This window comes from Alosa alosa, chromosome 5 (assembly GCF_017589495.1).
Source record: "Alosa alosa isolate M-15738 ecotype Scorff River chromosome 5, AALO_Geno_1.1, whole genome shotgun sequence".
Lineage (NCBI taxonomy): Eukaryota > Metazoa > Chordata > Actinopteri > Clupeiformes > Clupeidae > Alosa > Alosa alosa.
The window spans coordinates 22020492-22035871 of NC_063193.1; the positions used below are offsets into that span (position 1 = coordinate 22020492).

Consider the following 15380-nt stretch of genomic DNA (forward strand, 5'->3'; position numbering starts at 1 on the left):
CCCTGGACAGACATATTGTACCATGAAAGGGGGAGTTGGGATTCAGGTGGGTTGGAAAGCAACTGGTAGGGGAAGGAGCAAAAACGGCAACAACAGGAAATTAAATTATTTAGCTGACTGTATGTAATGACAGGGATCATCTGATCTGTCAACTGGTGGAGATGAGCTGATTGACGGACTGACATATTACAACAACAGATAGGGTACAGGCACACAGATACTGGTAAATACAGACAGACACACACATTATGAGTGTGGGGTAAGAGTCCCCCACACCCCACCCCCACACACACATACAGCACACACTCACACCCAGAGGCTGCCCACTACTGACCGAGGTTGTACCACACGTCCATCTCGCCACTGAGTGTGCGGACCTCGATGATACTCTGACCCAGGAAGTCGTCCGACTCCCTCTTCAGCCGCTGCTTCACACGAGACTTGATGTCATCATCCTCATCCCACACGCGTACCTTAATCCGGTCGGAGGAGTTGTGACACTCGCTGGGGATTAAGCATAGTCAAACAATGCAATGAGTGATGGGTAAATAAAATAAAGTCAATGTTTGGTTGGTAAGTAATTTCTTAATGCAAAGGCTACACTATTACATTAAGAAACTATTAGCTGTTAGAGAAGGACTAACTAAACAACACTGATGGTTAACTGATATATTTGTATGTCACTTCTCTTACAGTAAATCAAGAATATGGCAAAAAAGTGGACCAGATTGGAACTGAATAAATATTGACTAAGGAGTTTAATCTGAGAGCCTCTCTGTGCAGTAACCCTGAGCTGCCACAGCAGCAGACTGAGTGATGGTGGTGCACATGGTGGGGGAGGTGGGTGGAGGTTGGGGAGTTGGAACTCACAAGTGGAACTTTTCCTCCCACACAGGGTTCAGGTTCCCGTAGATGGTCTTGGTCCTCTTCTTGGTCTTGCCCACCTGCACGGTGACGTACGGGTCGCTCGAACCCGTCCTGTCCTTCGCCTGAAGTCCCTGGGCGCTCACCACTGCGGACAGACACACCACCACAAGGAGGTGAAAATGTTTCACTGTACATTTAACCAGGCTGAACTGGAATTCAAGAAAATACAGCCGAGTGTTTTGTTTTTTTCCTGCGTTGTGTTTTTGTTACATAAAATAAAAAGTCAGCGAGAGCAGAAGGATCCAGCAGGTACTGCGTGACTCAGTGTCCCACACAAAGAGAGAGGTGGTGATCGAGTGCACGAGGAAAAACACGAGAATTAAACAAGACAACACAAAGGCGGAAATTAAAACTATTTCTCACACAAATAATCAAATGGAATTGCCTTATTAAACCAGAACCCACACATTCAAACTGGTGATAATATAAACTTTCCCACACCAACAAAGCCTTCAGTTAGAGTGAGTTAAATTAGGGTGATCCATCAAAGCTATGGAAGAACATATCTCCAGAAGAAGGATTGGGCAATTTTGATGGGATGCTATTTTCACAACACCAGAGAAAAGATGGGACCAGAGAAAGTAGAAATGTAGTGCAATGACTGATCAGTAAATTTGCTTCATTATGGGATCAATAAGTTTGTTTAATTGGGGATCAATAAGTATATTTCATTATGGGATCAGATAGTTTGTTTCATTGGGGGATCAATAAGTACAGTACATGTCATTAGGGGGATCGGTACGGCCGCTTTATTAGGGGATGACGACTTCATGATAAACCCTGACTGGTCTGGTCTGGGTGCGGTACCTGTGATGGTGATCTTGGATGACCACTTGGAGGTTCCGTCCAGGACTGTCTGCTTGATGGTCTTCATATGCTGGGCATGGAGCATCTTGGTGACCCCAAACATGGCCCGGATGGCCTCGAAGATCTCAGGTTTGTTGCGCTCGCGTATCTTCATGCGGTCCTTCATGGCAGTGATGATGTGCTGCGTGCGGTCCTCGGCGCCAGTCTTGGAGCTCTTCTCAGCCGCCCCTGGAGTAGACAAAGGCGCTGGCATCAATTTAAAGGGATTTTCCTAACAGTTATGAACACACTGCAATCACAGACATTCTTCTCTGTTAAAATGTATAAAGACAATATTGCTGTAACTCATGATGACAGATCAATAGAAAGAAGAAATATGATGAGAGCTGTATATTTCCTGGAAATTTGAATTCAATAGGACCATTTTTAAAAAAAAAAATGCCTCTGTGTTATCTCTATGTTGATTTAAATGAGTTATATTCAATAGAATGTGCAGGTTGCAGGGTTAACAACACTGGAAAACGAAATAAATAAATAATCCACATCCACATTCACGTTTGTGATTGCGATCTCTGCACTCACGCTGCAGGCAGTCGGCGTTGAGCAGCTCCTGGCACTTCTCGTGGCACTTGACCCCGCACTCGGCACAGCGCAGGCCCTGACGGGCGATGCCCCACAGCAGGCCTTCACACTCGTAGCAGTAGGTGGGCGTGGTGGCCGTCCACACCTCGAAGTTGTGCGGAGTCGTGCAGGAGATGGGGTAGATCAGAGCCTGCAGCGTTTTCTTGTACACGTGGGTCTTCTGTAGAGAGAGAGAGAGAGAGAGAGAGAGAGAGAGAGAGAGAGGAGGAGTGTTACGCCTGGAGTGGGAAAGGTGTAGCGCTGTAGGTGGTACTTTGATAGCAAGTAGGATGGTGTCAAGAAGACAAAAAAAGAATGCAGAAAGGTACATAACTTGTTTTTGGTTTAGCTGTTGCTATTGTTTTTATGGAAGCTTTCCAAAGAGAGGTAGTAATCATTTCTATATTTGGATACAGCACCTGATGTGATGAAGATGGTGAGCAAAATACTTGCAAGTGTGTGGTAATGTCTGTGACACTTTTTCCGTTTTGTGAGACATGTTTGCTGTCTTTAGCAGACACTGATTTGCAAAACCTCCAAACTCCTATTAAAAGTCACAAAGCTGCAGAGATGCGTTCTGTGACAGCAGAGCATGCCAACATGCATGTCTCGAGTCTGCTCTGTGAGGTTTTGTGTTGGGGAATGTGTGCTTCTGTGTCTCACCAGTTCTTCGTCCTTCACGGAGGAGCGGGCGGCGAGAGCACGAGAGATGCCGGCCTTCCTGGACTGCTGGACCAGGGACTGGAGAGGAGAGCAGAGAAAGGCCTTTTGTTTCAACCAGCAAGCCAGACAGTGTCACGCGTTCAAATAACCAGCCCTACTCCACAGAATCCACAAAGCATTTTGGGATTGATTGATGACATGCTGTGTGCTTGTGAGGGTCAAAGTTAGTAAATGGTGCCAGACCAAATCACAATAAAGTAGGACTCTTCACTACTATGCACACAAAATCTGATGTAGGAATACTTTCCAGAATGCTTCGTCAATTTACCTCAGATAACCCTCAGAGCCTTATTAATAGTTATTAACCAGGCTAAAGTCTGTGGATGCTATCGCTTTAAAACCAGCTCTTAGCAGACAATGAAAACTTAAAGCTAGTCTGTCAATGGTTTTTATTTCAAGTGTCGGCTTATGTCTTCTGAAACCCTTTGCTCTCGGTATCTTCCCTATTCTGATGGAAGAGGGAGGGGAACAAGAAGAGAGTACAAAATAAAGCTGTTTGTTAAAAGATTTGGAAAATGCTTCAAAGGCTATAGATAATATTCCTGATTTTAAAAAGGCATTGATGTCACACTGTCGTTAAGTTGCAACCGCACTACACAACTTTGAGAGGAAAGTTGACATTTTCTTACCATAGCCTTCAAGAGAGTGTGGTGTAGCAGTCACAAAGAAAGAAATACAAACAACAATTCAGACTTTGATGAAGTAATGTAGAATGACATTGTTTGAAACATTCAGTCTTAGGCAATAGTAAGCAATTCAACCCACCACTTCACTGACGAGGGGAATGTGCTTCCTTTTGCGAAGATCAGGCATGGTGTCGATACCACCTCCACTGTGACGAAAACATGAAATGTTAATGCACCATATCCACCAGGGGCGAGGAAAATATATAACAGACAATGACAAAACCAAACATGACTGAACACTGTCATTGCTGGTCTTTGAGGTCTAACTGCTAGTTACTTTGGGAAACAACAGGGAAAATGTCCCAGTGGGTAATGATATTAAAATATATGTCTTACCAATTCTTTATGTCTGAAATAAAAGTATAAGTATAGGTGTCTGCTTGATATGTAAATTAAACATGTGCGTACATAACCTGGTCAGAGAAAGGAAAATTAAGTACCATAATCTAAAAATGAATGAAGGAATAACTTACCCAGGCTTGACCCACGCCTGTTTGCTGGGGTCTCCATCTAGGCTCTGTGACAACGACAGAATGAGCCACAATTGTTAGCGACAATTACTTCAACATGTTGTGATCGATAATGGAAGATGGAACATGGTGCAATGCAAAACACCAGCTTTCTGCTGAGTTGGTTGAGATTCACAAGTAAGCCATCAATAGCTGATCTATTGCACACTTAGGCAGTGGACCACAAACACAAAGAGCACACAGCTAGTTCTCACACAAAAGCAAACTCCCATTAACCTTGAAATCAGGTCATTCCTGTGAAAATGTTCTTAGTTGTTTAGAACACAATATCCTGTGTGTCAATGCTTCATGGGTTTAAACTATACACAGTACATGTTCTAAGTGTGCTTAAAACTTGTATAGTGTGTAGTGTGCATTAGAATGATATTATAACTATAGAGATAACAGGCAAAATGTAAAGAATGAAGAACTTTCATAATATACAGCACAGCCTATATGAATACTGTAATAAACTGACAACCATTTACATTGAATACACACAAAAAAGATGTCCATGCACCACAGGAAAAACATAAGTAGAAACAAATGAAAAATTATATTCATGTCATTCATTCTGGATGTGGGGTTGGGGTAAAAAAAATCACCAATCATTTGCAACAGGAAGTACGTCAAAAAACATGCAGGGGATTGGGGGGAAATAATGAACTGCAGTGACAACTTTGAGAAAAAAGCAGCAGGAGTTCCTGTACAAAACGGCAAAGAGTAACCTGATCTTCCTCTCGGCTGGATTCTGTAGAGGAAAAGGCATAAACACAGATCAGGACAAGCATTACTATGCTTCAGCTTTATTCAGAGGAGGACAGCCAAAGCCATTGTGCCCACATCTAGTTGACAGAGAGTGTGGTAATGCAGACTACAGAACTGCGAGGTGATACAAACAGCAGGGCTCTGAGCGCTGTTCCTGATTGCCTGAATATTTCTCTCAGATGTATAATTCATGCTGTAATAGGTGCTAATTTGTCTTCGGTCCTACTTTCATGGCAGTCTTTTTTTTCTTTCATTTTTTCTAAACTGAAGCCGAGTTCTGTGCCTGAAGCTGTGTAAATGGCAAAAGATGAAACACAGAGGTTGGAGGCCTGCCAGCGATTTGACTCAGCAGTTCTATTCCCTAACATTACGATTTGCAACAATTTCTCTGAAATGGGAAAGATGCAGACTGGAAGGAAAGTATGGTAAAGCATGACTCGTAATCTTCAGTGCACTGACAGACATCTTTAACAAGAATAAAAACTAGACAAGATCCACCTGACATCAAAGGGAATAGGTAAAAATGGAACAAGGCTTTGATCTAAAAGTATGGAAGTCTGGCAAAAACATATTTTTGATACATGTGACCAAAATAAACCACAGGGACTGACAGGACTCTTTAGGAATTATGAAAAAAACATTTGAATTGTTAAAAAAATGTTTGCATCGAAGTTGAAAAATGTTTGCATGTCTGCATCATACCTTGAATAAAATCCTCCTCCGAGAAGGTGGACATTGTCATGAGTGTAAGGTTTCGACGGATTTCTCTCTTCTCCCTGAGGATCTGCTGAAAACTTCTCATGCACTTCAGCCGTCGCACGTCCCTCTGGCTTAGCTCCTGAGGGCAATCTGTCTCCTCCACCGGGCCCGCTAAGCCGCTATCTATGCTAGTATCTCCATCTGTGTTCTCCGTATGCACATCTGCACTGGTGTCGGTATTGGTGTCTGCACTTGCTTCTGTGTTCTGTGCTTCTTCACTAACTACTGCACTAGTGTCTTCCTCAAAATGTTCAGAGATGTCTGCACTAACAGCCCCGGGGATTTTCACATCAGCATCTACTGGGATCTCCTCGGGAGACTGCAAAACTTTCTCTTCCTCACGCTGTGCATGGTCTTCTGCAGAGGGCAGTGAACAGGGAACTAAGTCAGTTAAGCAGCCCTGTGATGAGGAGCCATCCGGGGGGCTTGCGGCAGCATGAGCTCCACTGCATGGTGGTTCTACCCCAGCACACTGTGGGTCCTCAGCAGGATCAGAGCTCTGCTCCTGGGGGACCTCACGTGCCGGTTGAGCCACTGGGTCTGACTCAGCAGTGCAAGTCAGGTGTGTTGGTATGGGAGGACTGCTGATTCCCTCAGGGACATCACTCCCCTCATCAGGTGTAGCAACACATGGGGTCTCTATTAGTGTCTCACTGCTTGGAGAAGTGGACAGGGGATCCTCAGTCTTGTCCCCAGGTGACTGAGCTCCCTCTAGTTTCTTGAGGGCCACCCACAAAACTGATTTGAAATCCAGCACTGCTCTGCCAATCCTCTTCACATTGAAACCTGTGTTGCCATAGGAAGGATCTGATGGTGCAACGCTGGAAACACTGGGATCTGAAGTGGCTCTGCTCTTCTCTACCCCCTCTACGGTTGAAGCCTTTTGGACAGCATCTCCACTGTGTGAATGGTTGACCAACAAAGCCTCTGTGGTCTGGTGATATGAAGACTGGTCAGAAGACTGGGTGGTGTGTCTGCCCTGACTTATCTGAGTGCCTGCAATTCCATGACTTATGTTACCAGAATGGGCAAGCTCTCCTATCTCACTTTTATACATTTCTGTAATGTAATGGGCGGATCCACTGCATTCCAAAATGAGGTCCTCAGTAGACCTACCCGTGGATTCTGCCTCATGTTTCTGTGCCCTCTGTTTCTGTGTCTTTCTGTTGGACAGCCACTCCTCTCGGCTACTCGTGCTTGCAGGAGAGTTGTAATGGCGACTGGAACTGAAGGACAGACGATCGGAGCTGCCGGCAGATGAGCGCCCCAGCGTGCTGCCTGCTTCCTCGTCTCTGCATCTCTCCCAAGTTTCCTCTCGCTCTATGCAGCCATCGCCATCTTCAAAACTGCCCTGCCTGAAGTACCCGTCTTCCTCACTCCAGCCTGTTTCCCCGCTCGTGCTGCGAGGGAAGCCCATCTGGTTCCAACCCTGGTTCTCGGGTGCAGCGCCTGGACACCTCGGCTCAGGCCGGTCAGGCTCGTACTCGGACTTGGAGCTCTGGCCTGAGGACAGAGAGCTGGGGCTGGGACAGTCTTGTCCATCCTGGCGTTCCATGTATCCAAAGCTCAACTTCCTTACCCTGGTGCCAGGGAGGATGTCTGAGGTTTGGTCAAACGCGTCGAGCTCAGGTGGCACGTGGACATCTGGGTTTGGAGAATCTATATTGGATGAGCTGCACATATCCTGGTACACTGAGCCAAATCTCCTAACATCTGACAGCTGATTCAGGGCCATTTTGTACTGACTATCATGGACACTGAATTCTTGTGACTGGAAATTACTTGCTGCACATAAGGACTCTGCTTTGTGAGACTGATCCATTCTTGGGTCGTAAGAGCTGCTACACTTTTCATGGTAGAGATCAGAACCCCCCTCCTTGAGCCCCACTGCCCCTGGCCAAGAGTCTATGGCAGGTTTTGTCCCTGAGCGCATGCCTTCTATTTCCATAAGCACTGCTTCAACGCAGCTGGATACCTCATCTACTGATCCACGCACAGAAGTGAGGTATTCCCTCAAGTCTGAGATCTCCGCCTGGATCTTATTGATCCCTCTAAGTTCCTTCAGGATGTGCTCAACAAGAGCACTGGACTCTTCTTCCTCTTCCTCCTCGTCCTCCTCCACAATCCTGTCCTCCCTGACTGCACTGAAGCTGAAAGATGCTCCAGTATTTGAGCCCATCTCTTCCAAATATCTTGACCCATTGAAATTGGCCATAGCTGGCATCGGTGATCTCAGTGGCTGTGCAATGCTGCCATGCTGGAGGGTACAGGGGATGCGAACACACCCTTCTCTATTTAACTCCACCTCACCTACATAATCCATACTCGTTAGAGTAGAGTGTTCTTTGGCAACCTGTCCATTAGCAACTTCAGGTGTGCCATATCTCTCTCTCTGAGACCCACATCTCCTCAAGTCTGGCTCTGGACCTTCCTGTTCCTCCTCTTCATCCTCCTCCAGGATCCCAGCATAATATGGGCATGGGTTATGAGAGGCTTGCTCTCCAGACCCCTGAAGAAGGCGATGAATTTTGCCTCGGAGCATGAGAGCAACTCTGGGATTGGGAGCCCTCTTTTTAGGCGCAGTTGACTTGTGTTTATGGCGCCCATACTGTGGGGCACCAACACCATCCTGTCCATTGAAGCAGTTCCTGGAGAACATCCTCAGAGTATGTGCAAGAGGGTAGTCAAAGGTAGGGGGGAAGGGTGGACTCTTATTTTGACACCCTCCTGCCTACTGCCTGCTGTCTCACTTCATTGTTATGTGGATGACATCTCAAGCTACAGAGGTCTTAACTGAAGAGCTCTATCAGTTCAAATGACTATACACTCCAGTCCATGGCTAAAAAATGAAAAAGATACATCATTTTTGTACATAATTTTACATCTTGACACTGCATATGCACTTGACAATGACACTAAAATGAAAATCACCAAATGCACCAACAAAAAAAAAACTGACTCAATCCACATACCAGCATATCTTTCCTTTTTTGTCAATGCATGGTAATAAAAAAAATCAATGGTGTGAACAATGCAATCCCAATAAAAAGACAATGCTCAGTCCTCCCCACTTCCTCCAGAGCCATAACTCTCCCCAACCCTCCATCCACAGACAGGAAATATTGCTTAATGTAGGCTGCACTGTCTAGTCTCTGTAATATCATACCACTTGTAAAATCAATCAAGTTTTAAAGAAAAGGTCAAGGCTTTACAGACGGTGGGAGAATTGGGACACAAAATCCAAAGGCCAACATGCAACCACATTAACTTACACACAGTATAGACACCCTATGCAACATGAACAATTGGTGAGGAACTGTCATGATATATCTTGTGTAATTCAGAAAGATACAGTATAACACTTGCCCTCATAGAACAGCACACAGCAGCAGGTCCCTACAGATTGTGCAGGGTGCGAAAAGCACACACAGCACGGCACTCCACACACATCTCAGCCAAGACCTCAAACAGCTACAGTAGTGAAATCATACAGCAGCAGCGGCTTTAATCAGACCAGTCATATGTGATAAGAAGAGAGAGAAGTCTGTGCATTGTAGCATGGGTAGAACATGCTATGTGACAGTCTCAATGCATGTATAATGTAAACCTGTTTGGAAAGATCGCAGTTGGCTCAATGCTAACATGCCTCTCACTCTCATCATTTGCTTCAAAGGGGGATTCTTCACTGAAGAGGCTAACGGCCAAAACAGAATGGAAAGGCTACAGGACTGCACTCTTTTTGTTGTGCACATGTAACCGCACATACATAATGTATGTAGAGATCCATACAGCAACAGAGTTGGTAGCTATGGTGACAAATACACCAGCATATGTTCAAGCTGGTTAATTAATATGACAGCTCTAAAAATAAACAAGGCCGTTTGAAAACTTACATTTGGGCATCATTTTGTTCTACATTAGGTTCCAAGACAACTACATTTTATAGATATTAAGAAGAAGACCAGTTCTATTTAAACAGCATAGATACTTACATTTTCAATTATACAGCTGATATGCATAAGGCAAAGACTACAGTCACTGGCAGCACTGGGTGTAGATGACACAAGTTTGGCATACTGTAGGATCATAAGAGAATAAGGCTTGGTAGGGCAGCTGGCTGATAGCACCCCTAGGCCTTGTGATTTGGGGGTGGATGAGCCATGTCAAAGATTTACCCAATTCCCTCCTCAAGACTACCCATACACACTGGAGCTATTCATTACAATGTCAAAGCTCAGCAATTAGGCTGCCAGTGGATCTCTCTCTCTCTCTCTCTCTCTCTCTCTCTCTCTCTCTCTCTCTGAGAGTGACACCCCCCATTTCCTGCTTGTGTGATTTTGAATGTTGTTACCCATATGTCTCTTCTTCTGTTCCCCTGTGACTGATAAAATCTCATACTGCTGTCAACCAGCTCCAAGCCTGGTATAACTTTTGACTGAATATAGATGTGGATTGCTTAGGAGGTGAATCATAAGAATTCCTCTACAATAAGGCTGACATTTCTCCTCCCTTCAAAACTATAGTTACATGAAAAGGTCAGCATAGGCCAAGCCTCTCCAGCCAGAGTGTTCTTTAACAGGTCCAAATCAGTAACTCGGAGTGACCACACACCACTCGTAAAAGGCTAAAGAAATTGAAACGGTAAGAAACTCTTTTACCTATTTCTCCATAACAAGATCTTTGTGGTGACACCTGTGTGCTTGTTGTTAAGGTGTGCCACTGCCATGAAGTTACTCACAGTGGGAGGCCATAGTGCTGAAAACAGGTTACAAAATCAGACTCCATTCATGAGCAAATGGAACAGCAGACCTGTGGTTGTGGAGGCAGCCATTTTGCCTGAATCACCATTTCCTGACAATGGGAAACAGCAAGCTTGTTTGACTGGCTGCTATTGCCTTAAGCTCTGTCTCATGCAGAAACACTCGCATACACACATGATGCCACACACATGTGCACGCACACACACACACATGCGCACACACACACACACACACACACATGCACACACACACACTTGGAGTTTTGCAGGTAAAGTTTGCATATCTTATTCTCTTACTTATTCTTACAACTGCAAAGTGTCGAGTAAGTGCTCCAGCTTGTCTTGTCAAGGAGATTGACAGTGAGTGGAATCTAGATGAATGTCATCAGTGTGGAGATGAAAAGACAGACAACAACTGTGGGAAATAGCCAGGCAGCTGGTTTAAGTGTAGAGAGACAGAGGAGGAGACAAACAAACTCCTGGTAATTACCCTGATATTTCAGAAAGGGTGGATGAAACGCAAGGGATTTGGGGGAGAATGCAACATGCTGTTACCAGATTGACCAAATTGTAAAAATAGAAATATGTATAGGGATAAAATTATAGAGGTAACACATTAAAAAGTATCTTATTTTATCTTCCAACTTAAAGATGAATTATTACAGTCTCATCTTGTTACTCTCCACTTACTCTCTAGTCTCTACAGATGTTCATGTAGAAAACTGAATGAAAATAGTGAAATAGTGAGATCGCTAAAACACATATCTGTTGTGTCCTAAAAGAGTGACTCATGAAAGACCACTTCACGACCACTGGAGGAAGAAATCATCCAGACACACTGTCCCAGCATTACCTCTATCCTCCAGCCTCTATGCTGTTCCTCCTACAGACAATTGAGGGCACAAATATTATGTGTGTCCCTGAAGTATATTCACACATTATCACATGATATTATTGCTATAAAACTCTTGTGATTGTGATTTGAATGTGATTTTAAATGCATTCATTTTGATTGATTTTTGATTGATTGATTAATTGATTGATTGAACCTTAGCTGCATACAAATAAGTCCTGGTCTGAATAGCTTCTCTTGATATAGACTACAAGTGACTAGTAGCAAGTTAGTAGGTCATGACACCAGAGTACAGTGAACCACCAAAGTGACTGAGTTCTTGGTGAATCAAATGTCTAGTTATTCACAGAGATGAACATTTCAATAATTTAACTTCAACTTTCAAAGAGCAAAATCATTTGTATTGAATTTGTATGGATTGTCTATTCAAATCTATTCAAAAGTCATCTGCTTATATTTTATTAGTTTGACATCAGACACATCAGAAAAATGTTAGATGTGGCTGTTAAACACAATTATTAAATTTTAATTAAGAGAAGACACTCGTATAACTTGTACTTGTAATAAAAGTATCATTGTTATTTAATCGCCACACGTTGTATAATCTTCTAGAAATGCTTAACTAGTTTTACTTGACATACAAGGAGGGTGCTTATAATTTACATATGAAGGGACACACACAATCATCCATTTCTCTCTCTATCTTTCTATCTCTCTCTCTCTCTCTGTATTCACAGGTCTCTCACTCTCTTCTGTGTGTGTGTGTGTGTGTGTGTGTGTGTGTGTGTGTGTGTGTGTGTGTGAGAGAGAGAGAGAGAGAGAGAGAGATATATAGACAGATAGATAGGTTGAGAGAGAGGAAACTGTGGTTCAATCATCACTGTTGACATGAATGTCAGGAGAAACTTAAAAGGAACAGTTTGATTGTCTTTAACATTCACAATGCTTTGTGTTTGTGTACAGTATGTGTGTGTGTGTGTGTGTGTGTGTGTGTGTGTGTGTGTGTGTGTGTGTGTGTGTGTGTGTGTGTGTGTGTGTGTGTGTAGAGAGAGAGAGAGAGAGAGAGAGAGAGAGAGAGAGAGAGAGAGAGATGGAGGTACTTGCAAAGCAATTTCTTTTCCAAACAAATGCAATAAGCTGCTCGATCTTTACCCTGCATCCTCCCACTGCCGTAAGACAACTGTTTACACAGTGGGATTTGGATACTTGCCAGACCGTGTCGGGCAGGACACAAACAAAAATAATCAATTTTACTTTCTGCTTTGGTCTCACTTTGGCTATCGCTTCCTACCTTTTCTGAACCAGGGTTTCCACTTAAAAGGTCCCTAACCCATGAACCTAAAGGCTAGGTTTGTACCTAGATGAAATAGCAACACCAGGCTGAGTCACATTTTGTGGAATTCCCACTCATCTACCTGACTGAAAGGCAAGGCTAGTCTGGACCATGCAATCTTATCTTCTACAGTACCAACCCAGGTAGTGCAAGGTTACTGAAGTGCAAGATAAAATAGAGACAATATTGAGTCCTTTCATGAGAGAAAAAGCTGAAATGACCAAAGGATGAATACAAAACCTGATGATTAACTTAAGACTTCTGTAACTGAATTTACAAAATCAACCACTGCATTGATTAAGAAAGGAAAGATTATCCTGCTGTATGCATCATGTATAACACATTACTACAACATATTTGTCTGTTTTAATTTAACAAACAGTAAATATTACTCATATAAAGAAGCAGTTGAAGTACAAACAAGCACAAACATACCTTATTGAAGGAGCTGAATTGGTTACATTCAGAGCAGAGAAAAGACTCTTGACCAGAGTATCATCCTAAAATCAAATTCCATGGTTGTCAGAGCATGAAAGCTGTGCTGGATTTCAAAGCGAGACCACACAGAGAACTACAAGGATTTCTGTACATTTAAAAAAAAAAAACCCCATCCAATCCTGGGACCTTTGGACAAATCATCCAATTCTAATCTAATACTAAGGCAATCTATGCTAAGTCAAAACCATGGCCACTGATGCCTATCAACCCCTTTGCCTGTCTCTAATGAGCTCTCTCTCTCTCTCTCTCTCTCTCTCTCTCTCTCTCTCTCTCTCTCTCTCTCAGCCTTTTCCTATTACTTCACTCAGTACACTGTGATTTTCTCTCAGTCACTGCCACAGTGTGTGGACTACTTGGCTGCTATTTCTCTCTTCTTCCTCCTCCTTCTCCTCCTCCCTTTCTCTTTCTCCTCCTCTCACTTCTGGTCACACAGCCGCTTGTTGCTCAGGGAGAATCTGCGCTCTGCTGTGCGTGTGCCGGCGCTTCCAGCGTCTCACGCCCTCCCATGCAGTCCATCACACATGCATATGCTGTATCTCCGTCACACTCACAGTCACGCTCTCTCTCTCTTTCTCTCTATTTTTTTTTTTATCTATTGCTAGACTAGTTTGCACTCTATGTATTATCAATTTATGTGCTAAAAGTAAAACCATTTCAAACTTTCCATCAAAGTGAATGTCCATTAATGAAGTAGTGGGGAGTGTGGGGGCGTCTCTTACTGTGGGATTCCACCGCTCAGATTTTGAGGTGTTGAATATGAGTCAAATCTGTCACTCTCAAGTGTTATTAACAGCCAACATGTTGAACACACATTCTGTGTAAGCAGGCAAGGTTGAACTACTCGACTGCTGCCTCTATTACACAGCTAGCCTCAGTGATAGAGGCAGATGATTCAGGATAGTACCAGTTTCTCTTAGCTATAATAATATGAACCATAAATAGCATGGTAGTACTGTACATATCTTTGTTCTCTACCTTGTTATTAAAAATCAATCATGCTTACTGCACACACAGCAATGTAGAATAGATTGTAGTGTAGTGTAGTGTATTGTAGTGTAGCTTAAATGTTACTCCTCAGTTGTAAGTCACTTGGGATAAAAGTGTAATCTAAATGAATAAATGTAAATATTGATATAAAGGCATAGATGAGACTCATGATCATAGCAGTCTCAACCTCCTCTTGTCTGGTTAAGCAAAGCAGTGAAGAATGTTAAGAGCTACGAATACAGTGATGGCCAAAAGTATTGGCACCCATGCTAAAGTTGACTGAAAAGAGGAATATAAAATCATCTTTTGGAAATTGATCTTAATGCTCATTGAGCTCAATGCAAATCAAACCAGCTAATAGGCTAACTGAAATAACACCCATGCCAATCTCTAGGTATGGTGAAGGGTATGTGATGATGTGGGGCTATTTTAATTCCAAAGGCCAAGGTAACTTTATCAGGATGCACAGTATTCTGGATCCATGAAATAACTGGCCTTTAAAAATGTATTTTAAGGAAGAACATTTATTTATTTATGATACATTATTCATTCACTAAGAAAATTGGTGTCCTTAAAGGTTAGATATTTTCTAATTTTTCACTTAAGGCATTAAGATCAATTTCCCAAAGATGATTTTATATTCCTCTTTTCAGTCAACTTTAGCATGGGTGCCAATACTTTTGGCCATCACTGTACATATCAAACATTTATTAGAACTATGTGAACCTGCTATTTGCATTACAGACTGCATGGGTCTGATTGTAAGGAGACGATTGGTCGCGCTTCTTTCACTCTCTGGCTTTTGTCTCATCCTGTCTTGGTGCCATGGTGACATACTGTACACACTCAGTGAGGAGGTGAAGGAGTGCACGCACAGTGCTCATTCTTTTTTATCTACCTCAACATCAAGAGTGAGACCTACTCTTTGATTGAAACAAACAACGTGTTAATTGAAAAATAAACAGAACTAAAACTGACGGAATTACCATGCAATGTAATTACCGGTAAGTTACAAATTAAAATGTCACTTTAACAAGCTGGCTTTAACAAGGTCTCACCTTTCCTTACCTTGATTAGTGACACATCTTGCTTCTCATGCGTGTGTTAGTCAGGCAGATTTCTTCTAGCAAAGATAATATGAGTCACTGGC

At 43.1% G+C, this 15380-nt stretch overlaps 2 protein-coding genes across 2 annotated transcripts in view; both read right to left on the reverse strand.

Moving 5' to 3' along the window:
* LOC125294626 (nascent polypeptide-associated complex subunit alpha, muscle-specific form-like) overlaps positions 1 to 15380 on the reverse strand; it is an 85105-nt gene that overhangs the window by 30637 nt on the left and 39088 nt on the right. Inside the window, exons 14-21 of the mRNA XM_048243509.1 lie at positions 4238 to 4281; positions 3844 to 3910; positions 3708 to 3713; positions 3019 to 3096; positions 2317 to 2536; positions 1735 to 1962; positions 871 to 1012; positions 335 to 504 (exon numbers count right to left, since the gene is read on the reverse strand). Coding sequence (XP_048099466.1) covers positions 335 to 504; positions 871 to 1012; positions 1735 to 1962; positions 2317 to 2536; positions 3019 to 3096; positions 3708 to 3713; positions 3844 to 3910; positions 4238 to 4281 — 955 coding nt within the window. The remainder of the gene's footprint in view (positions 1 to 334; positions 505 to 870; positions 1013 to 1734; positions 1963 to 2316; positions 2537 to 3018; positions 3097 to 3707; positions 3714 to 3843; positions 3911 to 4237; positions 4282 to 15380) is intronic.
* Positions 4797 to 13606, reverse strand: LOC125294401. Its single transcript, XM_048243096.1, has 3 exons — positions 13181 to 13606; positions 5744 to 8639; positions 4797 to 5024 (listed from the first exon to the last, which is right to left on the reverse strand). Exons 2-3 carry the CDS (start codon positions 8457 to 8459, stop codon positions 4903 to 4905), a joined length of 2838 nt encoding a protein of 945 aa, XP_048099053.1. The 5' UTR covers positions 8460 to 8639; positions 13181 to 13606; the 3' UTR covers positions 4797 to 4902.

Excerpts from the sequence above, each read along its gene's own strand:
- LOC125294401 (XM_048243096.1), bottom strand. The coding sequence starts at position 8,459 with ATGTTCTCCAGGAACTGCTTCAATGGACAGGATGGTGTTGGTGCCCCA. Across the intron at positions 5,025-5,743 it reads GGAGGAGGATTTTATTCAAG|AATCCAGCCGAGAGGAAGAT; the intron begins GTATGATGCAGA and ends TTTCCTCTACAG.